Below are 26,741 nucleotides of genomic sequence, written 5' to 3' on the forward strand. Positions count from 1 at the left end.
GCAGCAAGTGTTATTTGTCTTGTAATTGTTTTCTCTTCTTCTATAAAGTTATGATACGCATTTTGCGTACTCTCGAAAAAAGGACCAGCGGCAGGCGGGAGAGCTGCATGGCCGATGCTGGCATGGACAGGCAGCAGCAAAGTGAGCGAAGCACGACGAAGGGATCGAGCAGTTTAATCAGCTCCGTTGTGATTGGATTGGGTTGGTGGTGAACGTCATGAGTGTGCTCCAATTTTTTATACTTGGATATGGTTGAAGATATGCCTCTATCAAGGGATTTGGGTCATCAAGCAAAATCACGTGTTGAGTGTTAGTACTGGGGAAAACAGAGGAGAATTATTTGTTGTTTCTATTTGTTTTGATTTATTTTTTATTTCCTTTTGGTTTTGCGTTACATGTACACTGGTTGTTTCTGTTAGTGGAACTGGGGGTTGCCCTTGCTACACAAAATGTAAATATTTCTAAAACTAATGTGTCAGAGTTAGTTTTCTTGATCAGGACCAGCTATCATATAGGCAGTGATAGGCGCCGGCGCACCGGCCCAACTTTCGGCCGGTCGCCTGGCAACCATCTGATCTGGCAACACAATGAAGCAGATTCGCCTGTGTCTAGCCAAAAAAAAAACACTAGCTTGAAGCACTGTTGGATCCGCCGCCAAGTCCGTCCCTGCAGCTCGCCGGCGTCCGCCACGTCCGTCGCTGCAGCTCGCCGGCGTCCCCCATGTTCTGTCGCCGCAGCTCGCTACCCCTGACCACAACTCGCCGCCCCTCGCCGCTGCTCGACGTCGCCATCGTCACATGCCCTTCCAATCTCACCGTCATTCCCAAAGCCGGTTCCAGCAGCTCGCACACCCCATTCGAAGCACGGCGTCACCGGCCGGCTCACCATGGTTTTCGATTTGCAGCACTATATTTTAGCAAAAAAAAAATACAATCTCAGCAACTACGAAAAACAAAAATAGTAAATTGAAGCAAAATTTTAGCTAGTTCCAGCAAAAAAAATTGCCGGTTCCAGCAAAACCATGGGCCTTCGTCGCCGGAACGTAGAAAAAATTTTGGCTGGTCGTAGCAAAAATAAAAGACAGTTCCAGCAATTTACTAGGTTCCAGCAAATAAGGCTCCAGTTCCAGCAAAAAAAATCAGTTGGAAAAAAGAGCTCCAGTGGTTGTAGCAAAAATAATACAAGGTTCCAGCAAAAAAACACCGGTTCCAGCAAAAATCAAATTCAGTAGAGAAGAGCTCCAGGGGTTGATGTAGCAAAAAATATAGCTAGTTCCAGCAAAAAAATGCCAGTTCCAACAAAAACACCTTGCAGGTAAATGACGGCTGACAGTTCCAGCACCGGTGAACCCGCGGGTGGAGCTTTGCACCGTTGGATGCAGCTTGCCAAACGTTGGTTGCAGCTCCACCACCGATGGCTGCAGCTCCCATAGCAACCGGTTGTAGCTCGCGCCCGTCGGCACGGCACCGTCGGATGCAACTCAAACAAGCATCGGTTGCAGCTCCGCCTACCCAAGGTTGTAGCTTCCCGTCGCCGTGGTTGCAGCTCTGCTCCAGCGCCGGTGGTCGTCGTTGCCGGCACCGGCAGTGGTCGCGTAGCACTCCGGTGTCAGCTGAAGAAGTGGATGGGAGAGAAAAATGGTGGGGCGTGCTGAGGAAAGGAATGGCTGAGCTGAGCACCCTGCGTGAAAGAGATAAGGATGGATGTGGGGAAAAGTGGTGCGTGGGACCCATGGCTACAGGAGGGGCGTTGGATTTGTTTTTATCTCACTAGGCGTGCGTGACCGGTCGAATATTCGGCTGGCGCGCCGCCTGGAAACATTTACCCTATCATATCTCAGACTTAATGAAAAGTGAAATAGAATGGTAGAATATGCATGTGCTCATATAGAAGCGGGGCGGCCATCTATACCCGGTGTGTTTTATTAATTTTCCCATCTACCTTCACGTGACATGCCTAAACAACACGTACCGGCTTCTATATATTTCACCTCATTTTCGCATGAACGCGTAGGAAAGCTCACCATCTCCCATTCATTCATCGGCGCATTTTACATTTCCACAAAACTCTCTCTTCACCATTTTCGTACAATAAGTAGATTTCAGTACACCTAGATAATGAAGATGATGTTAGCAAACATGTATAACTGCAAGACATTGGAAAAGAAACGAATACTTGAATCAATCCTTACACACCCAATAGCGATCATGTTGCCACGCCCAAAGAGCACACTCTTCCACTGATAGTTGGACTGCAAACCTAGTAGGTTATGCTTAGGGATGGGGGAGCTGAGTGTGCTTACAGGCTTGGCCCAAGATAGAACTAACCCATCGCGGGCTTGGCTCGACCTCACAGTTCAGCAGGCCGAGCCGAATCGGCATGTTTGACTTGTTCCTGCCACTGACCAAGCCCAACTCGACCGGAGATACCTTGTTTTCTTTTAGCCCAAGCATAGCCCAATATGCCAAGGCCAAAAAACTTGTAAGCTATGTCTTCAACACCTTGTAGGCTTAGTTGTTGTAGACCTTGTAGGCATCATAAAGGTTTGGTCGTGTCCTGTTTAATTGGGGTTGATGATTATTAGTTGTTATTATTATTATTATTTTTGCTTTTTTTGTTTTATGGTAGCTCGAACACTATTTGTTTTGGTTAGTGGAATTGGGGGTTGCCCTTGTAAAGAGAATGTAAAGATTGTTAAAATGATTTTTCCAGTTAGTTATCCAGATCATGATGTTGGACTTCATAACTAAGGAGTTTTGTTATTACAGTACCACAAATCAGTTTGGGTTGTTCACTTATGTTGCTTGGAGGGCCGAGATGACCCAATACCACAACAAATTTTCGGTAGTACATTTTCGGTACTCTAATGTTTATCAATCATGCATGCACGTTCATTCCCCGTCATGGCACAGTCTGCGCCGGCCCGTACTTTTTGCAGATGACCAAAAAAGACGATGAAACGAAACTGAGAGCATCTCCAGCCGCGCCCCCAACACGGCCCTCTAGGCGATTTTTTAGCACCGGCGTCAAAAAAAGTTCAGTCGCGTCCCCAGGAGCCCGTTTTTCGCCGGCTTGGGCCGAAATTAGCGCCGGCGGACCCAGGCCGAACCCGGCGCGCTGGGGGGCGCCCAAGGGCGCCGGGGCAAGCGGTTTTGGCGTGAAAGAGCCACGGGCCCGCTGAGTCAGCGACGCGCGCCTCCTTGTCGTCGGAACGCCTCGGTTTCCCACGTGGAATCAATGGCATGGCTGCAGCCGGTCAGCCTTACCATTGATTCCTCATCACGGGCGGCGCGGCGACGCCTCCCCTCCCGCCACACGTACACACGGCGCGGGGCTATATAAACCGGTGGCCTCCCTCGCCTCTGGCCACACCAGCCCACAGCCGCCCACCGACCGCCGCTGAGCTCTGCCTCTTTCCTCGTGCGCAGCCGCCCCACCGACGCTTCTTCCCTCCCATCTCTCCCAAGGCGCCTGATGGTTGCGGGATTCCCCGGCGACGCGGTGGCGGCCAACGGCTTCGGCCGCCGCTCGCTCCACGAGTGGGAGGCCTGACTGCTCTTCGAGGCGAACATCCCTGCGCCACTAGACATGCGCACCGGGCCGACCGGGTGGAAGCTCAGCAAAGGGGGCATCCCCATTCCCCCGCTGCCCGATATCGAAGCGCGCCCCGCCATCTTCGCCCCCAAGGTCGACCGCGTGCGAGCGTCCCTGATGGAGGAGCAGCGCGCCCTCCCCCAGCATGCCGCGGACAACCATGCGTCGTGGGTGGCGTACTTCCAGCACTGCCAGGCGCAGAGGCTGGCGTCCACCAACGGGGCGCCGGTGGTGGGCAGCATCAAGAACAGCGAGGGGCGCCACGTATGATGGGGCGCCCCCCGGCCGCACGCTCCATGACGTGCTGGAGCACCTCGAGGGCGGCAATGACCCGCCGCTGGCATACCCTGCCGCAGCGGCCGCCCCGGTCCCTCACCGGCACGCCGGGAACTGGATGCCCAGGAGGTTCGGCTCCTCCTCGACTTCCTCCTCTCACTCCTCCTCTCGACTTCCTCCTCTCACTCCTCCTTCCGCTCCTCTACCCATTCCTCCGGCTCGCCGACGGTCTTCGGCGTCAAGGCCGAGCCCGGAGCGGAGACCCCGCTCGGCCGGCACACTCGCAACGCCGACATCGTCATCAATGAGGGCGGCCGGCGCGCCTCCTTCTCGGCTCCTCCGCGCTACGTCAAACCGAAGACGGAGCCGGGGCTCGCTGCCGTGAAAACGGAGTCGGGGCTCCCCGCCGTGAAGAAGGAGCCCTACGCCGGGGAGCTCAACGACGCGACGGCCTTGAAATGGGCGCACGATGACTGGGTGCACATGGAGATGGAGCGCCAGTGCCGCGGCCTAGAGCAGTTCGAATCTCGGCGCCGGGGCCGCAACGAGGGGGGCGCCGTCGTCCTCGACGACAGCGGCGACGACGACGTGCCGCCGCCGCCACCGGTCCGCCAGGGCGACACCGGCCAGGGGTCCAGCAGGAGCGGCCGCGTCAAGGAGGAGAAGGCCGACTACGACGGCGGCGACTTCGCCGCGCTCAGCGACTTCTTCGCCCCTTAGTTGTAGTTGCGGCCTTTTTTAAAATAACTTTACTATGTAAAATGTCGAAAATGTCGAATATATGCCCGATTTGCCGAATTTTAGCCAAATAATTTGTCCAATTTGCCGAACTTTGTCGAATACTTCTTTTTTAAAACATAAACGGCGTCCGGGAGGCGGCCCTGGGGTCAGCGGCTGGGAACCTACTCGCCCCCACGCTGATTTTAGCGCCAGCTCACCACCAGGCGCCGATTTTACGAGCCCTGAGGGGCCAACGGCTGGAGATGCTCTGAGGGTCTTGGTTCGTGCTCCCAGCTGAAGTGTACCGCATGTGCACAGCTACGTAGGAAAGCTACTGGCCGCCGCCGTCCGGCGACACAAGCACATCACCCGTAACGTAAGTAACAACCAGATCGCCGCTTGCTATTGTAACACACGTACGGGAGACGCCTGTTGATGGCTACAGGCACGTATCGTCCCCGGTGTATTGTATTATTACTTCAACCCACTGTGTGATTAATTACAAAGCTCCACGAGGACCACGAGGGCGATGGGCATGCGATACAATGTGCCTTCCTCCACGAGGACCTTTTTTTTCACGGGTGCACGAGGACCGTTGTTGCCGCGACGCCTCACCCGCCCGGGCACTCCGGCAGCCCTAGCAGGGAGCAGTGGCGACGTGGGTCACAGACGCACTTCCTTGCGCCGAGGCTCACTGAGTGCACCGAGGTGTCCACCGTGCCGTTCGCCGTCTGTGGCCGTCGCACGCGTGCACCGCCTTGCTTGCCATCTAACCCTCCGTTGCCCCTTTTGAAAGGAAAATCAAAGAAGGTGGCGGGCGTTCTTGCGTCGGCGTCACGTTGTGAGTAGCGGACGAACGGTGCCGCGTAAGATGTGATGGAATAATTTAATTAGATCGTTAATTGCGATTAAAACTAACAACGAATAAATCTATCTGTAATAGGAAATTACCAATATGCCGTATTGCTAAATAATTTGACCGATCCATATTGGCCATTAGATCAACTAAATACTACACATCACTATTTTGGTAGGAAATAATCATATATTTACATGCATATTAGGCCTACCTCAATGTTTGTTGGTGTTGGGAGGGAATCCTGCTACACGAGGAGATGCATCTCCAGTGATCGGTTTGTTATCTTTCCAACTTCGCAACATTAATTACAAGGAACTAATAAACCCTGTATGTTGATTAATCAAGGGTAGTCGCAACTACAAAGCATCTCAGCAGCCAGTGCTAGTCTCTGCGAAAGGGAAAGGCTTATTTGAGAATCGATCTGATATGTGGACAAAGAGACTTCGTAATCAAGGCATTTGCCAAGCTAAAAAATCACAACTGCACTTGAACTTCTACGAAGAGGGGCTTTGTTTTGCACTGCAGTGCAACAATCATTATGTGCACACAACACAAGAAGCACAAGCCATGGAGGCAAAAAGAAACGAGAGAGGCATCACCCTCGCCCGCCACACGACGCCCGACTCCTACCACCTCCCCAAGGACATCTTCACCAAGGCAATTGGGCGTGTTCGTCTACAACTAGTCCACGACAACATCACCCCGACCCTCAAGGGTGTCACTGGTTGTCCGCAACACGACCATCACAAAAAGCAAAAAAGACGAAGACCATTACCTTGACACCAGCACAAAGATACATGAATCGCCTGCTCAGATTTGACACCGAAAGTCAACCAGGAATGACTTGAAGACAACCAAAAAGTCAACCAGGAATCGCCCGCTCAGACCATTACCCCACTAGCTGTTTGAAGACAACCAGGAATCGCCAAACTCACCCAGTACTGCTTCATTTGCACAATCTACAGGCAAGCAATTTGGTTCAGAAACGGGAGGCGGAGACTCACCGTAGAGGTTAACGAAATGCTATAGGGCCTGAAGTAGCTGGAGGCCTGGAGCGCCAACGTACGACATGACGAGCCCGACGGATGGGACTCGCCGGAGCCCGACGGATGGGACTCGCCGGTTCGCCCCGTCAACTTGCTGGCGCACCCTGTCAATGCGGGGCAGCGTGGTCGTCGACGAGCCGGCCAGCAAGCACAACAGCAGGACCAGCGGCAGGCTGTAGAGCTCCATGGCCGTGGCTGGCATGGCCCGGGAGGAGGCAAGCTAGGAAGCAGCAAACTTATAGAAGCACGATATCAGGGAATCGAGCACTTTAATTAGGCCCGCTGGTCTCTGGTTCATTATGGTGATTGGGTTGGGTTGGGTTGGGTTGGTGGAGAAGGTGATGGGCGTGCTCCCATTTTTTATACTCGGATGTGGTTGGGTATGTCTCTGTCAAAGGATTTGGGCCACTAAGCAAATTCACGTGTTAAATCGAAAACATGGCAGAACAGAGGACGACTATTTCTTGGTTCTATTTGTTTTCATTTATATATACTAGTCGTCAACCCGTGCCTCTGCACGGGCTAGCTGTTTTGAGAAATATGTAGATATTAAGAATATGACTTAGTTTTCACAACTAAGTTTGGAACTATTTTCTCAAAAAGCTGAATATTGGGAAATCTATCTAAGTACATATTTGAATATTAATAACACATCTAGTAGTGTATGTAGACACACTTAAAATCTCTTATATAATGGAAAATTTTGCAGGTAGGTAAGCAACAAAGAAATGTTTGCTGAAAAAACAATTCGGGATAATATGATTTTTTGTTGCTATATTCTTGAAATTTTATTTTCAACGTATGGGCATTTGAGCTTGACATATATTAGAATTACACTTTCGAGACCCCCTCACTCGCAAAAGAATGTGTGTAGATATTTCTCTATTTAATATGTATTAGGCCGAAATAAAGATATAGTGATATATTCTACTTCATGTATGTACAACTTTGTCTACGTTGTTTCAATGCATGAAAATTTATGCATATTTTTGTACATGAATTTTCATTATTGCATTAATGGCCTTTTCAGCTGTGATAACTGTGGGTGGAGATTTCTGTATGTGTGATTCAAATTTATTTTTCGAACATGAATGTGCTTCTTTTAGCGTGAGGCTTGAGGATTCCTAATTTGTGCACTTCTTTTTCATTATATCAAGTCGTTGCGTACATGGTTTTTCTTTTCATGCTAATTTGGATGTGGAATCCTCTTTCAGCTTGGTAACTGAGAATGTATCAGTCTAACATCAAATCTAATGGTAGCTTATGTCTATGAATTAAAAATTGTTTACCACTAAAAAGTAAAATTTAATGGAGTTGGTTGATGCACCAATTTAAAATAATCGACGATCTGTTTTCCCGACCCATAGCACAAAAAATAATAATAATTGAACCACCACAAAAAATAATGATATCCGTTCAACTATATTTCCTAGCGGTTTTAAGTTCATATAATAGTTTTGGACGCGTAACAGTTTAAACATATTTTTATTCTTGTGTCACAATTAGAGGATTTCATATATTAAATAAATAACCTTGGCAATGATTATATGATGGAGAGATTTATGTACCTATTTCTGGTTCATTTCATTTTAATAGTATCGAAATTATTTTTCAACCATGCACATGTTTTTTTTGGACACAGGCCGCCTTCTTATCGTGAGGCTTCTGGACTCCTTTTGTACTAGTTTTTTTTTTTGTCTTTTTCCGGATACACACGTGGTTCTTGTATAAGAGGAAATAGGGGTGCCTGCTTCGAAAATCCTCTTCTGAGCCCAAGCTCAGCTGCTCTCGAAATCCAGATCGTTTGTTCGCATGTGGATCCGTGCGAGCCAGTGTATTTCTCAGCCGTATATGACTTTTCTGCGATTGAGCCGGTGACGCATTCATTGCGTCGGAGTGCCGAGCTGCCGTTGAGGGACAAACATGATAGAGATGGCTCGGCAGCTTTTCTGAGCCATCACGAGCCTTGCTGGCATTTGTCCATGCCGCGGCCAGCCCACCGGACATAAAATGTCAACCCACACTCCCCACCAGTCCACCCCACTCATTCATAGCTGGAAACCGGAAACCACCCCTCATCTTGCTGAGCCATCCCCCATCTCAATCTCCGGCTGCGTCGCCATGTCCGCCTCCTCTTCGAACTCACTCCCAATCCGGGGGGACTGGCTGCTCAGCCCGGTCAGAAGCCTGATCAGCGCCGGGCACTTGCATCTGCACTACCTGCTGTTCTCAGCTTCAGGTTTCCCCTGCAGGCCCAACAAGTAGGAAAGACACTATGTATCAACACATACATCAAGCGAAACCTCTCCATGGAAAAATATGTTTCCTGTATATGTTTCATGACTCACTAAGCAACCACAGACGATTTCTTGCATGCTCTTTATCCTCTCAGCATTCAGAAACTCTTTCCATATCTAATCCCAAAACCGACCTCTCACGAATACAGACAGTAGAAATCGTAAGCCTCGCCCAAGGAACGAAACTCAGTCCTAGTTCTGGGTGAATTACGCTTTTCTCAGGTTGCTCTGCATATTTGCGCATAGAGAGCTCCAGTGCAGACATCCGAGATGGGCATGGGGCTCAGAAGGGCTCGGTCAGGCGGTGCACTTCCAAGGCGTAACCTGCATTTTAATAAATATGCACATTCCTCAGTCCTTAAGTCCTGCTCGCCGACCATTTTTCAAATTCGCGAGAAAACTATTTGTGCATCATTTCATTCATCAGTTGTGATGTTTGCCGAAACCAAAAATGCCCACCGTACAGATCAGCAAGCCTACACATACGCATATACCGGGACAAACAGATAAAGAAAATTCTGAATTTTTGCATCTTACCGCTTAGTCCAGCCTGGCGCCTCTGGATTTATTCTGTCAGTGGACTGTGCTGACCTTGTCGGCGAGGGGGGGATGTCGGCGACGCACCCCTTCTCGTGCACCTGTATTTCCATCTTCTCCAACGTACTCGGCCATGGCTGACCCATCGCCCGCATGGCCGGCTTCAACTCTCCGCCCACCATTCTGTACTAGTAAACCCAGGGCATCTGGATCCAGCTGCTCTAGATTGTCAGCGAACTCCTATCGGATGGGGGAACTGCGAGAACCGTTGTCGTTGCCGGTGGAGACAACGAAATGCTTGTAAGCTCGGTTACTCGAAATGGCAGAAGTTATCCCTAGCAAAACAGAATGCGCAGATCTACTTGGGACTAACCTGTCGACTGCATCAAGCAGGAACTCCATGCCCGCAGTGTCCATACGTCTGGTCTCCGGCGATGGCGCACGGCCGTCCTGGCGCAGGTCCTATGTCCTCTGTTTCTCCCCTCTCTCAACTGAAGCGGCGGCGGCGAGGGTTTTCAGAATGAACAAGGCAATCCGAGACCATGAGAAATCCTTTATTTCCTTTTTTTTACCGGACAGGTGCACGGGGTGTTGCCCTACTGACCGACAGACGGCTCAGTCGTCAATTTTTATTCTCGACCCATTATCTTTTTTTTTAGAATCTTCTTGACCATTATCTGATCCATGGCCCAGCCACCAAAGGTAACGTGCTGAGACACAGCCCACCTTGCGCCTTTCTCCCGTCCGTCCGGGCCCTCGTCTTCGGTCCCACACCATGTCCCCTGTTTCGTATGGTATTTGGACGTATCCCGGAATTAGCGCGGCTCACACCTGCCAAGCTAGCTGGATTTGTTCGCATCCCAAAACAGAATTGAACGAGCGAGATATCGGGTCCAGTTGTGACCGAGCTCCAAAACGTTGCTTCCTGCGAGCTTGCCTTGTTGTGTGATGAGTAGCAAAATATTTGTACGTACCCTTTTTTCTCTTTTTGTAAAGGGTGAAGGCACATGATTTATTGGAAACGTGGGTGAGGCTGGCCTCTTTTTCATAGCGTGAGGACTCTTCTTCCTACATGGTTTATTTTTTATAATAAGGCAATAACTCTCCTTTTGCACGTGTTGGGTAGGGTCTCCTTATTATACATGTGGGTCCAATTATTTACGTACGTGGTGTTTTTCTAAACACAGGTCTTGTAATAGATCTTGACCTCTAAATTTCTAATCTAATGGCTGAATTAATCTTGATGATGTGGATTAACATGGAGGCTCGAATGGTGCCTGCAATTAGTAAATATAAGATAAGATTTAAGATATAAGATTCTTTTTCATTTTGTTTTCTGGTGGCCAAAACACTGCGTGTTTCTGTCAGTGGAATTGGGAGTTGCCCTTGCTAAAGAGAATGTAAAGATTGCTGACAGTAATTACTCCAATCAGTTCTCCTGATCACCATGCTGGGCATGACTACTCAGAAGGTCAGACCCATGAAAGGTGAACCAGAACGGTAAAATCTGCATCTGTTTACATATAGAAACCAGGCCGCCACCTCTACACGGCGCATTTTATTTATTCCCACACCTACCTTCACACGTCTAAACAGCTCTTTCCCCCTCCTATATATTTGACCCCATTTCCCCTGAAGGCTAGGAAAACCCGTCATCTCTCATTCATCCATGCTTTACACGTACACAACTATTCTTGACCGTTTTAATATATTAGGTTGATTTCAACACACATACACAGGAGATAATGCCAATATGATGCCAGTAAACATGTATGACTAGGAGGCACCGGGAAGGAAACAAATACGGGAAGAACTCCGTTGGCAACAAGCATGAGCCGTGGTATTTCCACGTCCGCCAAAGGGTGCAGTCTAGTATTGAATTGGACCTCCAAGCAGTGAACTTAAAAACAACACGAGGGGATCAAGCAGAGTGTGGCCCATAATGATCTGTCGGTACACGATGGTGATTGGGTTGGTAGAGTTATTTTTAGAGTTATTTTTTTGACAGAATTGCTTATTTTGAGTGTGTGAAGTGCAACAAATATCACTACCAAATATCATCTCTCATTCATCCATGCTCTACACGTACACAACTATTCTTTTTCATTTTGTGTTCTGGCAGCCAAATCACGGTCTGTTTCTGTTAGTGGAAATGTCTTTCCCTCCCGTGCTGAAAATTTTCCGTGAGCAAAATCTTCAGGAATTTTGAATTTGCCCGAGGCTTCTGCCTTTATGCAGCGCGGGAGAGAGTAACGAAGCTGCGCGCGTTCGCTCGCTGGAAAATGCGCGGGGACGATGGAGAGGTAGCGATCAGGGGAGAATAAGTCAGAGAGGATATTGTGGGATTTGTGTTGGGCTTAATAAGGAAGAAAACTGCCAGCGATAGAGAGGATCGTGATTTGCCTAATTTTCTCTCTAGTCTCACGTGTTTGCACCAGGGGCTTTTACGTCCAAAACCAACGAAATTTCCCCTCCCAGCCCATGCGTTAATATTCGTGCAAGAAAACTATACACCCTATATCAAGGAACGGAGGGAGTAGTATATAAGGATTGCTGAAAATAATTTCTCCAGTCAGTGTCCTCATCACGATGCCTGGCATCGTAACTTGGACTCCAAGAAAAGCAAAACAAAATGGTAAAATCTGCACGTGTTTAGTGCATCTACAGCCGGGCGCCCCAAACCGGCCTCAAACGCCCGGGCCGCTCGCCCGGTCTAACCGGTCAGGAGTTTTTGAACCACATGAACGACGCAACGGACCTCAAACGCTCGGGCTGACCGGCACCCCTTATATCTAGCCCAGATACGGGACGGTTATGGGATGGCCCGGGCACACCCAGGCGCGTCGCCTGACAAGGCTGGCCCACAACCGACTGCACGGATGTCCCACAAAAAACCCCATCCGGCTCATCACTCTGAAACCCTAGCTCTCTCTCTCTCTCTCTCTCTCTCTCTCTCTCTCTCTCTCTCTCTCTCTCTCTCTCTCTCTCTCTCCGTCCTTTCCTCTCCCCGCAGCAGCTTGATCCGGACTATGAGCTTGCCCTCCGCATTGCCTTGGAGCGGTCCAAGGTGGAGACCGGGGGCAGCTCCGGATCTGCAGCCGCAGCTTCCTCGTCGGCGAGCGGGAATGGGAAAGGGAGAGGAGGGAGGCGGTGCAGTTCGTGCATCGCCACCACGGGATGCAGGCAGAGCCCGACGAGGACGCACGACTCCTCGAATGGGTCTACCGCTGGTCGCTTATGACCTTGGAGACGGCCGCACGGCAACTCCAGCGAAAGAACGCCAAGGCGCTCCAGATTTCCATTGAGCAATCCGATCGCGAGGGGCAGAGGCGGCTCGGCTCGCGAAGCTAAAACCACAGCAGGACATGGAGGTCCGGCAGCAAAAAAGGCTCGTCATCCTCTCCGACTCCGACGACTCTGACGATCCGCCACCAACCATCGACGCCTTCAGCTGCGCCGGTGACCGGAAGGGCAAAGGGCTGACGAGGAAGTGGTGAATCTCCGACGTATCCTAGTATTTTGTAATGTAATTTAAGTTTATGTGAATTGTGTGGACTTCGGTGATCTTCTGGACATCCGTCGGTGATATTCTAGCGATGAGAATGTGCATTGCCCTGTTTGATTCTATGTTTGTGTGATGATCTACGTTCTTTTTTTCTTTGTTACTTGCTAGTATGGATATGAGGAACCGGATATGAGATACACGGGTGTGGAGGACATGATTAGAGGGTTGCCCGGTCAGTGCCCGTGGATGCCTCCGGTCGCGTCCATTGACGTTTGAGGGGCCGGATTCGCAAAGTACGGTTGTGGATGCTCTTATATAGAAACAAAGCCGCCACCGAACCTTCGCGTGTCTAAACAGCCCATTCCCCCTCTCCTTTATATCTGACCCCATTTCCCCAGAGTGCATAGGAAAACCCATGTGTTACACGTACACATAACTATCTCTTGACCATTTTCATATATTAGGTAGATTTCTATACAGATAAACACGGGCCTGAAGTAGCTGGAGGCCTGAAGCGCCAACGTACGACATGACGAGCCCCGTCGACTTGCTGGCACACCTTGTCAATGCAGTGCAGCGCGGTCGTCGACGAGCCGTCCAGCAAGCACAACAGCAGGACCAGCGGCAGGCTGTACAGCTTCATGGCCGTGGCTGGCATGGCCCAGGAGCAAGCAAGCCAGCAAGCAGCAAACTTAGAAGCACAATATCAGGGAATCGAGCAGTTTAATTAGGTCCGCTGGTCTCTGGTCCATTATGGTGACTGGGTTGGGTTGGGTTGGGTTGGTGGAGAAGGTGATGGGCGTGCTCCCATTTTTTATACTCGGATGTGGTTGGGGATACCTCTGTCAAAGGATTTGGGCCACTAAGCAAATTCACGTGTTAAATCGAAAACATGGCAGAACAGAGGACGTATATTTGTTGGTTCTATTTGTTTTTATTTATATATATTCTTTTTCATTTTGTTTTCTGGTAGCCAAAACACTGCTTGTTTCTGTCAGTGGAATTGGGAGTTGCCCTTGCTAAAGAGAATGTAAAGATTGCTGCTGAAAATAGTTACTCCAATCAGTTCTCCTGATCACGATGCCTGGCATGATTACTCAGACGGTCCCATGAAAGGTGAACCAGAACGGTAAAATCTGCATCTGTTTATATAGAAACCAGGCCGCTACCTCTACACGGCACATTTTATATATTTCCCCACCTACCTTCACACGTCTAAACAGCTCTTTCCCTCTCCTATATACTTGGCCCCATTTCCCCTGAACGCTAGGAAAACCAGTCATCTCTCATTCATCCATGCTTTACACGTACACAACTATTCTTGACCGTTTTCATATATTAGGTTCATTTCAACACACATAAACACGGGAGATAATGGCAATATGATGCCAGTAACATGTATGACTAGGAGGCATAGGGAAGGAAACAAATACGGGGAGAACTCCGTTGGCTACAACCAAAGACCACAGTCTTGCATTGACGTTGGACCTCAAGCAGTGAACTTAAAAACAATAAGAGGGGATCAAGCAGAGCGTTGTCCATGACGATGATGTGTAGGTACACAATGGTTATTGGGTTGGCAGAGAACATGGTGAGGATCATCCAGTTTTTATACTCGGGTTACTGAAGATGTCTCTGTCAAGGACATGGGCCGCTAAGCAAGATCACATGTAAAATTTTGTAACGGAAAGGAGATTATGATCTCCCAAAAAATGGAAGGAGCTTTTGAAAAAAAATGTAGAAAACATAGGAACATTATTTGCATTCAGTTACGAGCAACAAACCAAGCATTTTTTGCAAGTTGATTGTTCGACAAAATTTCTTATTTTAAGCGTGTCAAGTCTAACAGCGCACATCTAAGTGCAATCTACTAGTGGAAAGGCAAGGAGTCTACGCACCTAGGTGTCCCAAACAGTTGTCATATACCAGATTAAGCCTCCTTGCTCAGATATAAGAAAATACGTCCCAATTACTACTCTTTACTTGCCTAAGAAAGGAGAAACCCCATGGATTACGCAAAGGATTGCTGTTTCTATATATTTTGTTGTATTTGACAATACTTGTTTCTGCTAACTGAAATTATAGGCTGTTTTGCTAACGAAAATCTAGTTGTTGTTGAAAACAATTCTTCTGCAGGTTTGCTTGATCACGGGGACAGACATTACAAGTCAGACCCGTGAAAAGTAAAATATAGTTTAAAAAGCTGTATATCTTCAAACAGAGGGCCACCTCTATAAGGTGCATTTTATTTTTCCCACCTACCTTCACATGTCTAAATATCACTTTCCCTCTCCTTTATATTTGACCCCATTGCCGCATGAACATGCAGGAAAGCCCATCATCTCTCATTAATCCACACTTCACACTTCCAGATAATTCTCTGTTGACTATTTTTCATCTGACATGTTTCAGTACACATGAACACTGGAGATGATGGTGGACACAAATCAAGACAATGTCAATGAAAATGTATGACTGGGAGGCATCGAGAAAGAAACAAATACTTGAATGGTTCCTTTAACATGTAGCAATATGATCACACAATCTTCCATGGTGCAGGACCTCACTACCCATCTTGTCGCTTCCAAACATGACTTGTGGTATTGTACTGGCTGGAAGGAAGATATTACAGCCTGTAGTGATAGGAGTCACATTTCAATAAGTCTGCATCTGTTTCCTTGAAATCACATTTTTGCCGATTTCTCATGATATGTAATTCAGAACTAGATTTGTAATGAAACATTCTCAAAAAAATCCAAAGCCCTGTTTGGATTATCGTTTTGCTTTGAGCTACGCCTGTAAAAAATACAGATCTTGGCCCATCGTTTTATTTCCAACCTAAAATTGCTAAGCGGCCGGTAACATACACCTATAAGATTTATATCCCCATACAAAATACATCTATCCCAAGCGCATCCTAAAACAACTTTGATGTTACAAAAAGTAAGTTGATTAATTAATTGTTTTGTTAAAAGAAAGATTTTAGTACATAATTCTTTGTATATCATTAAAATTAATTATACACAATTTTTAGATACGTAATACTACTTTTGAAGCAACTTAGTATCAACAAGTTAGTTGTCCAAACATGCTTATTCTATACTAAATCAATAAATTGATCATTGGTTATGATTTTTCGGGTTGAAAAGCAAGTTTTAAGCCTATAGTTATTATAATTAAAATTTCTCTCTTTATCTTCCATGCAAACATTGTTACTTTAAATTTTAGGCATGAAATGATTCTTTCAAAAGCAACTCAGTGTGACGGAAAGCAATTTTATTGTATAAACATGTTTTTGTATAGTTGTTTGTGTATCATAATAATTGTGCTTGTCGAATTGGTCTGTTTTTTTGTTTATAAAACCTGCTATCGAGGAACACGATAGTTAACACGAGCTATGTATATCATATACGCTGTTCAATTTTGGACAAAGTTGTTTTAGAAGTTTCTACAAACTTACAAATATTTGAGGGGCTAGAAAAGAAAAAAAACACACCAATTAATCAATTTTCTGCATAGCATAGGTGCACAGATTCTTTTTTGTCCTTAGCGTCGTAAAAACAAGAGGAAGTGGTAGATCACTAGGCCGAGAAATTGGTAGACTACTAGGTCCGCCGCCACCACCGCCATCGCCACCATCGATGGCCCCAACTCTGGAGGAATGGAATCACAAGACCCTTCCGCCACCCTGACGGCCACCGCTGCGGCACAAAGCCCCCAGAATTGAACTACGCGCCGGCGCCTGCACCAAGGAAGAGATTTAGGAATAAAAACTTGTTTCAGGCCGCGACACGTCAACCAAGGCTAGCAGCAAGGGCGGTGGCAAGGCCGCAGTGGCCCTGGTGACGGTAGTCCACCCTCCCGTTGCTATGCCTGCAGCAAGCCAGCGAGGAAGCCGACGGCGCCCATAAAGGCGCTCGCCAAGCTGTCGAAGAAGTCTGTGAAATGATTTGGTTTAAACAGCAAAACCACATGTTTAAACAACACTTTCCCTTTCCTATATATTTGACCTCATTTTGGCATAAACTCGTAGGGCATCATCTTTCATTCATCCATGCTTTACACTTCCTCTTAACTCTCTGGCGTCCATTTTCATATATTAAGTACTATGTTGCAATACACAAAAACATGGGGGATAGTGGCAGATATAAAATCAAGACGATCTCAATAAACATGTATGACTCGGACGCTTCGATATCGAATCCAGCCTTGTGCTTTCCACCTAACCATGATTTACATTAAAGAGCACATCCCTCAGTGTAGAAAAAAAGAGATGGGATGGGGCCATCGTCATAATCCCACTCCATAGAAAACAATGATTATTGGAGCAACCAGAATGTGACCGAGAGTAATTGTTTCGCAGATAATTATATTATTGCACCTAGTTTTACCGATATCTTGACGGTAAGTGTCATGTGAAATTGTGTTCTGCTAGTATGTTCAACAAAGCAGCTGTACATCGTGATAAAATTATTTTTTGGAATGCAGACTTCTACAGTAGAGGACATTGAAGCCATTTGCCATGACATCTTCTTTTGATAATTAAAGGAAGTGGTTTCTAGATTTGCGTGCAGTGGAAAGTCGATGTATCAGTAGTCCTGTGAAATACACTCATGTTATTGGCATTTTGGGGATTTATATAAGTAGTAATAGTACTCTGTTAGTACTTGAGTTTCAGTGTTCAATATTGAAAAATAGTTTGTGTTTCATTGCTAAAATATTCAGTACTTTGTTAGTACAAATAGCATGCTTGGATGATTCAGTGCTAAACATTGCAGTAGCACTTGAGTTTCAGTTCTACAATTTTGAGTACTCTATTAGAAGAATGCTTGGCTGATTAGGGGATGAAAATTGGAATAGCACTTCAGTTTCGCTGATAAAACTACAGACTATGCTATATTTGAATTGTGCTTGGCACAGCTGTACGTGCAAGGTTTGCTATGTGTTCTGAGTCCTAGTATTTTAGCAAGCAATGGCTCTATTTGATTCAGCAACGCGTCCACTGCAGCTGCAATTTTTGGGGTGAGAAACAGGCACAACTATAGACCACTAGCAAAGCTTGGGGCACTTCAGACTTCAGAAGACTAGACAGAGGATGGGATGTGCTCCTCCAACTGCGGCATCTCGACGGCGATATGGCAGCGACGTGGCTCGACGGTAACGCAGAGGCTGCAGCGCGACGGTGACGCACCGACGGCGGCGGCAGCTTGACGGCGATGCAACGGCTGCTGCTCGATAGCAACGAGGCCAGTGCGCTGCAATTTTTGGCGCGACATGTTTCAGCGTATAGAGAAACAAGGAAGTTCTTCAAACACTTCAGAGATTGTTGATGAATAACAGAGGTCCGTTGGATGGGCTGGGCAGTGACCGAATGGCTGATTTTTTCCCGTGGTTCTGCCGTGCGTGAAGGCACGTCAGATGATCTGCGTCCGGTGAAAATTGGGGGTTGCCCTTGCTAAAGAAAACACAAGGATTGCTAAAAATGATTTCTTCAATCAGTTTTCTTGATATCAGTGCCACACATTGTAGCTCAGGGCATAGGGAACTGAAATATAATACAATGGTTCTGCACGTGTTTCTTACAGAGACAACACCACCACCTCTATCCAGTGCATCTTATTAACTTAATTACCACCACCTACCTTCACATGTTTAGACAACACTTCTCATCCTATATATTTAGACCCATCCTTTGTATGAACATGCATGAAACCCGTCCACGTTTTCACTTCCACATAACTCGGTCTTCTGAATTTTTTCGTGTAATAAACAGATTCACATAAACACGAGAGATGGTGGTAGACAAAAAACCAAGAAGATATCAGTAACATGTATGATTAGGAGGCTTAGGGAAAGAAACAAATTCGGAGATGATTGGCTTAACTTGTAGCAAGACCCTGCAGTGTGGCTACGGTCGTGCTTATCTCATCCATGCTTGTGCCGTAGGAACAAATTAGAATCAATGTTCTTCAGGATCATCGTGTAAAGCTACATCTGTACCATATCCACCGGATACAGCATGCAATTTGCAGGCGACTATCCAGAGGTTACAAATAACCTAAGCTAAGTCGGTACGTAGCACATAGCAGCCAGGTAGATTTATTTGGTTGCACTTTCCACCAAAGTCGCTACTATTTGATTCCAGTAAACATTTTTATGAAGCAATATATGGCGGAACATGCCCTGTGTAGCCAGGGCATCTTCAGCTGTCTCAATGGCAGCATACATGTCCCAGCGTCCATGATTACTGACAGAAAGGAACTAGTGATGCCGCTCGCCTGGTTCCCAATCTGGCGTTCATGCGCTGGTTCCGGCAGGACAAGAACGTCCCGATTCCTGAGCGTCATCTTTTCATCACTGACAAAGAGCATCCTCACGTGACAGCCATATGTCAGCCATACAAATTCCTTTTTTGAGACATTCTTGCTAAGCTTTATTTCAATCGTCGCAACATTTACAGGAATAAAATTCGTCCGTACAGATTCCTAACATGAAATCGCCAACGGACGACCATAGCGGGCTGCAGTGGCGGAGCCAGAAACTCAATATAGATCGGGGTCAAACCAGGGGCGGACCAAGGAGAAAAACCGACTGGGGGCACACAGCGATAGAAAACTCTCGAACATGTTTACACAAAGGCTTATAAACATGTAAATATGTTATATTTAGCAATTTTCTTGCAAGTCATAACATATTTCATCCAAGTTCGAAAAAAGATACATTATCCAATAGACAATAGTAACACAACACGTTAACATAAGGTGATCAGAGCCTACAAAAAGACTTCATATCCCAACAGTTCATGCTTTGCAAAAGAGAATATTCATTTCTAATATAAATGCCATTATCTGCGAAGAAAAAACACATATTAGTATTAGCCATTGAAATACAAATGGAGATGGTAAACACACAAAAGGTGTATGATATTGGATCATTACATTTCGTTCTTCCCACGACGGTCTTTCATCTTATGAAAACGATCAGCAATCACTTCATTAGTAATTTCGTCCAGCAGTCCCTTTTCCACAAAGCAAATTAGGCTATGGCTCAAATAATCATCACCAATTTTATTATGCAAAGCATTCTTCACAATCTTCATAGCTGAAAAACATCTCTCAACAGTGGCAGTGGCAATAGAAAGAGTCAAAGCTAGCTTCAAAAGCCGATATACCAAAGGATAGGAGAGGTGCTTCGTTGTATCCACCATCAGTTTAGCTAGATCACCTATTTTGTCCAAGCTAGAAAACCTTGTATCATGGAGTATATTATCTATGTAGAGACCAAGTTCATGCTCAAGAGTCACCATATCTTTGTGATTAAAGTCATCAGGATAATGCTTAGCTAATTCCAGCAACTTCGCCTTGTCAAAACGACAAAATAAATCACTTGGGCTCAAAGCAGACATGCATAGAAGCAACTCAGAATTTACCTCATTAAATCTGTCATTAAACTCTTCTCCTAACAGATCAAGAACAGCAAAGAAACAGTCAACGCGGTAATAATGTTCATTGTTAATACCGGTCTTTTGTCTTGGCTTTTTTGGGTTAACATAGGCATCTTCCATGTCCAATACTGGAATGTCATGTTTCTCACAGAAACAGTATACCTTCCTCATAAGAGAATCCCACCCTTCATTGGTTCTGAGCTTTTCTAACTCCCGTTTAGTTGATTCCACATCTGAAATAGCATTTACAATGTCTTTATCCTTTCTCTGTAAGGTTTTTGACAGTCCATTTGTTAAAGCTAATATCATCATCATCATATGTAAGAAAAATGCAGAATCAAAAGTCTGGAAATATTTGAGAAGACCTCTAGCTTGACGCCTCTTTCCAGTATCTGTACCATCTTTCTCAACATATTCTAGAACTTTAACCACCGACGAGAACATCTTTGACAAACCCAACAATGTTTTATAATGGGAGTTCCATCGAGTGTCACCTGGTCTCTGAAGTGATAGTTCTTGATTTAGTCCCGTTCCTGTAGAGATCTCTCCACAACCAATTGCTTTCCTCACTTCTTCTTGATGATGCTCACGAAGTTGGTCTTTTCTCTTGCAAGATGCTCCCACAACATTCAGCAAAACTGAAACCATATCAAAGAAATCTCCTACATCGAATATCTTTTTTGCAATAGCCAAAACAACCAGGTTGAGTTTATGAGCAAAACAATGTATATAATATGCTGATTTGTTCTCACTCATAATTTTAGCTTGCAAACCATTAAACTCACCAGACATATTACTTGCGCCGTCATAACCTTGGCCTCTAACTTGTTTAATATTCAAACCAAGTTGCGAAAATAATATATCTATGCAAGACTTGAGATAAGAAGCTGTTGTCTCCTCCACATGGACAACACCAACAAACTTTTCTTGGACCAGCGCACATTTATCAACGTATCGGAGCACAACTGCCATTTGTTCTTTGTCGGAAACATCTCGACACTCATCAACTAATAAGCTAAAAGCACCATTACCAAATTCTTCCATCACATAACTCAATATTTCTTTTGCGAAACACTCGGTAATATCTCTCTGAATTGTTGGAGACAACAACTGATTATTCTCTGGAGCATTCTTGAATGCCTTAGCAACGACATCATTCTACTTAATAGTGTAATCCATCAACTCACGGTAGTTTCCTTTATTTTCAGAATCTTTAGATTCATTGTGACCACGGAAAGGTTGCCCCTGATGCAACAAATATCCACAAACATCAATTGCAGCATTTAAGCGGATGAGATGCTCATTCTTTTCAATTTCGCTTTGTCTATGCATGGCTGCAGAGATTGATTGATCTTTTTTTAGTAGACCCTCACAATCCTTGAGTGCCCTGTTGTGAAAGCTATTACCATTGCCGACATGAGTCACAAATCGCTCTGGCTTGTTCCAACTGTTGAAGCCTTCCACTACAAATGCATCATTCCCATGGTGGCTATCTTTGATGTTGTCTCTAAACAAATAGCAACATAAGCAATAGGCCTTGTGCTCCTTCTCGCTGTACTCTAGCCAATATGCATAATCGTCGTACCAATCTGCATTGAACCTCCTCCTCTTCTTCTTCTTCCCAAACTCTCTGTATGGAAAGTCAATGTCAGGCTGATTAGGTCCCCAAATTAAATACTTTCTTCTTATCTCATCACGCTGGTTTGGGTGATAATCTGCCATTCGCTTCCTTTTAGATGGATCCCGAGGAAGCTTGTTCAAGTCAATTAGTGCAGGCACAGCAGAATTATGTCTTGGTACAGGTCTTGATGCATTTCCACTACCACTTGAACTGTTGGTGGTGACAGGAGGACCTTGGGTGGTGGTGTTGACATCTCTTGATTTCTTTATCAAATACTTCTCCATTATCTTCCTTCTTCCCTGTCAAATAGTTGAACTACTAATTGTAAAAATTCAGATACAAAGCATGCTAGTAGTAGCAGACTAGAACTAGAAGGTCAGCACACTAGCAGTAAGCATGTCAGTACTAGTAATAGAATGGTTTGCTTGATTGAATTGCACACAAAATTCCCAAATTGTACAAATTAACCTACCAGTGGAGTGTCACACTAATCCTATAATTATTTTGTTAGAACCAAGAGTACATGCGTGATAGCATACTAGTACTGTACTAGTGGGATTGCATATTTTCATTTGATTTTACATAAGACACACCAACGAATCAACTAAGGAATAGGGACCAGAGTGGTTCAGGAGAACAGAATCAAGTACTTGAGCATTGAGTCTTTACCTAGGGGAGATGAGGCGATGAATCAGGGGATGAGAAGAGTTGCAGTTCTGTAGAGGTTGCTGTTGCAGACCTATGTAGGCCAGCGGCCGCACCGAGGTTGCCGGCGGCCGGCGGCCGGGCGGCCGGTGAGTGGGCAGCCGCCGAGCTAAGATCGACCAACGACCAGAGAACCAGACCAATCTGAATCCTGGAGACCTCGAAGCACTGGCGGTGGGCGGTGGCTGACGGTTCGCTTCTTTATCTTAATCCTTTTTCTAGGTACTAGAATAATGCCCGTGCGCTGCAACGGGATATAACTATCCTAGTAAGTTAGCTTGTCATTTATCTGTCAATAATAATGTGATTGTGTAAATAAATGTTTATCAAATTCTGATCATGAATTACCTTATATTTTGACTGGAAGTTTGGTACTCCCTCTGTTCACTCTTATAAGACCTTGAAGACATTTTAGACAATGTGCAAAACAACTTATTTTGAGTTGTCTAAAATGACTTACAAAAGTGAACGGAGTGAGTAACGGAGGGAGTAAGTAAATTAAAGTGAAGTTGGTTCAGAAGGTAAGTAAATTAAGGTGATTGATTATCATATATATGAAAGGTTGGACGAAGGGATGGTGGAAAGAAAGATGAAATGAGAATCTTACGTTTCTTCTAAGTAGTAGAGATAATAATGCGATTGTGTAAATAAATATTCATCAAATTCTGATCATGAATTACCTTATATTTTGATTAGAAGTTTAAAGTAAATTAAAGTGGAATTGGTTTAGAAGATAAGTAAATTAAGGTGATTGATTATTATATATATGAAAGGTTAGACGAAGGGGTGGGGGAAGAAAGGTGAAATGATAACCTTACGCTCTTTTTAACTAGTACAACTAATAATGCGATTGTGTAAATAAATGGTCATCATATTCTGATCTCCAGGAGTCGAAGCGGCAAGCGGCGGGCGGTTTCTCCGATGCGTTCATCATTGTGTGTTGCAGGACATGCACACCAGGGCATTTTTTCTCGATTTGGTTTGCTTCTTTTATGGGCTTTCGTAGAATGGCCGAAGGGACTGGGGGCACTTGCCCTGGCCCGACCGGGGGCCTGCTAGTTGCCACCTGATGTATATAGGGGACGACGGGAAATTGAGTGGGGGCCTGGGCCCCCACTCGTAACAACGTGCGTCCGCCCCTGGGTCAAACATGTTATATGATGTTAGACAGGGCCAAAATATCTAAATCTTGCTAATTTTGTTTGACAAATAGAGGATCAAGAGCACATGTAGTTGTATTTCTGAGAGCATTGGGGGGCCAAGGGCCCTGCCAGCACCCCCTGCCTCTGCCACTGGCGGGCTGGCCTATTTAGTTCACTTGGTTGTGGTAACTCGTCGAGAGCAACTAATTGAGAAGCGTTCCTTCGGAGGCATTTCTAGGCAATCCCTAAACGGCGCCTTAAGCACCGGTTTCTTCATTGAATGCAAACGGGCGCACACCCATGCGCCGCAGTGGGCCTCGTTCCTATCTATATGTGAGTCGAAGGTTTCGTACAAACCACCTCCACGAGCTGTGCTAACTATGGTAGCCAGTCGACCGCACACACCAACGTGGTTAATTACAACCTTTTCGTTTCTTATTCACCTTTTATTATTTTCTCCTGTTCTTTTTCCGTTTCTTTTCTCCTGTTCATTTTCTTTTTTTTATATTAAATTTCACATTTTTTCAAAATTGATAAACTATTTCGAAAATTGATGAATTTTGTCAAATTTGATGAATGTTCTTTTAAAATTGATGATGTTTTTTTTCAAATTCGATGAACTTTTTCCATTTTTATGAAACATTTTTCTCAAATTTGATGAACTTTTATGAAAATTGAAGATTTTTTTCAATTCGATGAAACTTTTTTTCAAAATCGATGAACTTTTTCTGGAAATGGATGATTTGTTTTCTGAAAATCGATGAACTTCTTTTGAATATTGATGAACTTTTTCAAAATCGATGAACTTTTTTCGAAAATGGATGAACTTTGTTTGAAAATTGATGATTTTTTTTTGAATATTGATGAAATATTTTGGAAAATGGATGAACATTTTTTGAAAATCGATGAACTTTTCTTAAACTTGCGAACTTTTAAAATAAATCATTGAAAATTTTCCAGATCCGTGAACTTTTATTGAATTTGTTTTTTCGAAATTAATCAACATTTTCAATTTGTGAACTATTTTCAAACCCGTGTTTTTACTACAAGAACTTTTTAGATTTTAGCATTTTTTGGTTGAAAGTCAACTAGCAGACATCAATAGGGGTGAGTTGCTGACCGAGCGAATGAGTCAGGTGTGTGTTTGATCGAACGAGAAGATGGTGTTTTTTTAGTGAAAGAAAGCAGCTACTTTTTAGAGAGAACAACTCTTGTATGCTCGGCAGCGTAGATATTCCGGCCCACGAAATCAAGCTCGTCAGTGTCGGTTTCATTCGACGGTGCTTAAAGCGCCAGTTAGGAGCTCCCCATTTCTTATTTGGCGCTGCAGGCGTCGGTTATAGTTTTTTTCCTGTTTTCTAAACTCTAGATAAACTTCAAAAAAGGCGGGTGAGCTAGGATTCGAACCTGCGACGTGGATTATCAGTTACCCAGGCATAACTGCCTCGACCACTTCACCAGGTGTGATAGCATAGATGTTTCCATGATTTATTTATTCCTCTTTTTCCTTTTTTTTCGTTTTCTTTTGCTTTTTTCTCTATCCTTTTTTTATTTATTTTTTTTGAAATTTGTAATTGTTTTCTTCAAATAGATGTACTTCTTCTCTAAACCATGAACTGAATTTTTCGAAACCCATGAATTTTTTTAAAATTGATGAACCTTTTTCAAAATAGAGGAACTTATTTTTCAAATTTGGTGAACTTTTTACAATTTTCCGAAATTTTTCTTAAAATCGATGAACTTTTTTTAAAAAATTGATGAACTTTTTCTCAAAATCAATGAACTTATTTTCAAAATCGATAACTTTTTCAAAATCGATGAACTTTGTCAAAATCGATGACCTTTTCTAAATTTACAGGAACTTATTTTCGAAATCGATGAATTTTTTCAAAATTGATGAACTTTTTGTCAAATCGATGATTTTATTTTCAAAGTCGATTAACATTTTTGAAAATCGATGAACTTCTTTTGAATTCATGAACTGTTTTTTGAATACGTGAACTTATTCGATTTGGTGAACTAATTTTTGAATATGCAAACATTTTTGTGCATGCTTATGAACTCCATCTGAAATATGTCAACATATTTTCAAATAATTGGAAAATATAAATGCTAGAGTGTAATGTGCAATATTCTTTAAAGCTTTCATGATGTTAATATTTACTAGCAGTTAGCTGGTGCAGTGGCTAGCCTCTCCGTGTCGATGCACAAGGGCGCGAGATCAAATCCAAGTCAGGAGGTATTTTTGCCAATCATTTTTCGCGTTGCTTGTTGTGCGATCATGGGCCGGCCCATCCAGCCGATGCTGCGCCAGTTCTCTTGCACGGCGCTAAAAGCGCTCTATAGGAGGTCCCTCCTCCGGGGGCCTCCCAGTGATCACTTGCGGGTGGGCTCTTAGCCGCCGCCACATGTCATGCTCTGTGTGCTCCTTCCGGATTTAGTGTTTTATTTTATTTCTGCGCATGTTTTCGGTTTTTTAGATGATTTTTTTCGTTTTTTGGCTTTTCGGTTTTCACCGGTCTTTCTTAGCTTTTCAAGGGAAAAAATTAAAAAAAAATTTCTTAAATAATACTTTTTTTTTCTTTCGTGAGAGGCACGGCCGTGCCTCACGGAAATGAAAAATAACGCGTTTCTCTTTTTTTTTCCTTTCGTGAGAGGCATGGTTTTGCTTCCATGAGAGGCAAGGCCGTGCCTGTCGGATACCGAAAAAACATGTTTTCTCTGCTTTATCCTTCCGTGAGAGGCATGGTTTTGGTTCCACGAGACGCACGACCGTGCCTCTCGGAAATGGAGAAAAAACGCGTTTTCTCTCTTTTGCTTTTTTCTTCCGTGTGAGGCACGATTTTGCTTCCACGAGAGGCACGACCGTGCTTCTCAGAAACAAAAAAAATGTGTGTTCTCTTTTTTCCTTCTATGAGAGGCACGGTTTTGCTTCTGCGAGAGGCATGGTTTTGCTTTCGCGAGAGGCATGGTCGTGCCTATCGGAAACGGCTTT

At 44.9% G+C, this 26,741-nt stretch overlaps 2 protein-coding genes and 1 long non-coding RNA gene across 3 annotated transcripts; all 3 read right to left on the reverse strand.

Annotated features, from left to right (window-relative positions):
- Positions 1–351: 351 nt before the first annotated feature.
- LOC123083220 (uncharacterized) lies at positions 352–1,982 on the reverse strand. The gene is made up of 2 exons (XM_044505313.1): positions 1,308–1,982; positions 352–906 (listed from the first exon to the last, which is right to left on the reverse strand). The coding sequence occupies exons 1-2, from the start codon at positions 1,731–1,733 to the stop codon at positions 742–744; spliced, it is 591 nt and encodes a 196-aa protein (XP_044361248.1). The 5' UTR covers positions 1,734–1,982; the 3' UTR covers positions 352–741.
- Positions 1,983–5,011: 3,029 nt separating this feature from the next.
- On the reverse strand, positions 5,012–6,705 carry LOC123083221 (uncharacterized). Its single transcript, XR_006439246.1, has 2 exons — positions 6,454–6,705; positions 5,012–5,837 (listed from the first exon to the last, which is right to left on the reverse strand). It is a non-coding gene; the product is annotated as an uncharacterized lncRNA (long non-coding RNA).
- Positions 6,706–19,678: 12,973 nt separating this feature from the next.
- Positions 19,679–22,183, reverse strand: LOC123084329 (uncharacterized). The gene is made up of 6 exons (XM_044505991.1): positions 21,635–22,183; positions 21,459–21,526; positions 21,076–21,125; positions 20,702–20,916; positions 19,773–20,284; positions 19,679–19,682 (listed from the first exon to the last, which is right to left on the reverse strand). Exons 1-6 carry the CDS (start codon positions 22,181–22,183, stop codon positions 19,679–19,681), a joined length of 1,398 nt encoding a protein of 465 aa, XP_044361926.1.
- Positions 22,184–26,741: the final 4,558 nt, after the last annotated feature.

The sequence above is a fragment of the Triticum aestivum genome, chromosome 4A (assembly GCF_018294505.1).
Source record: "Triticum aestivum cultivar Chinese Spring chromosome 4A, IWGSC CS RefSeq v2.1, whole genome shotgun sequence".
In the NCBI taxonomy this organism is placed as follows: Eukaryota; Viridiplantae; Streptophyta; class Magnoliopsida; order Poales; family Poaceae; genus Triticum; species Triticum aestivum.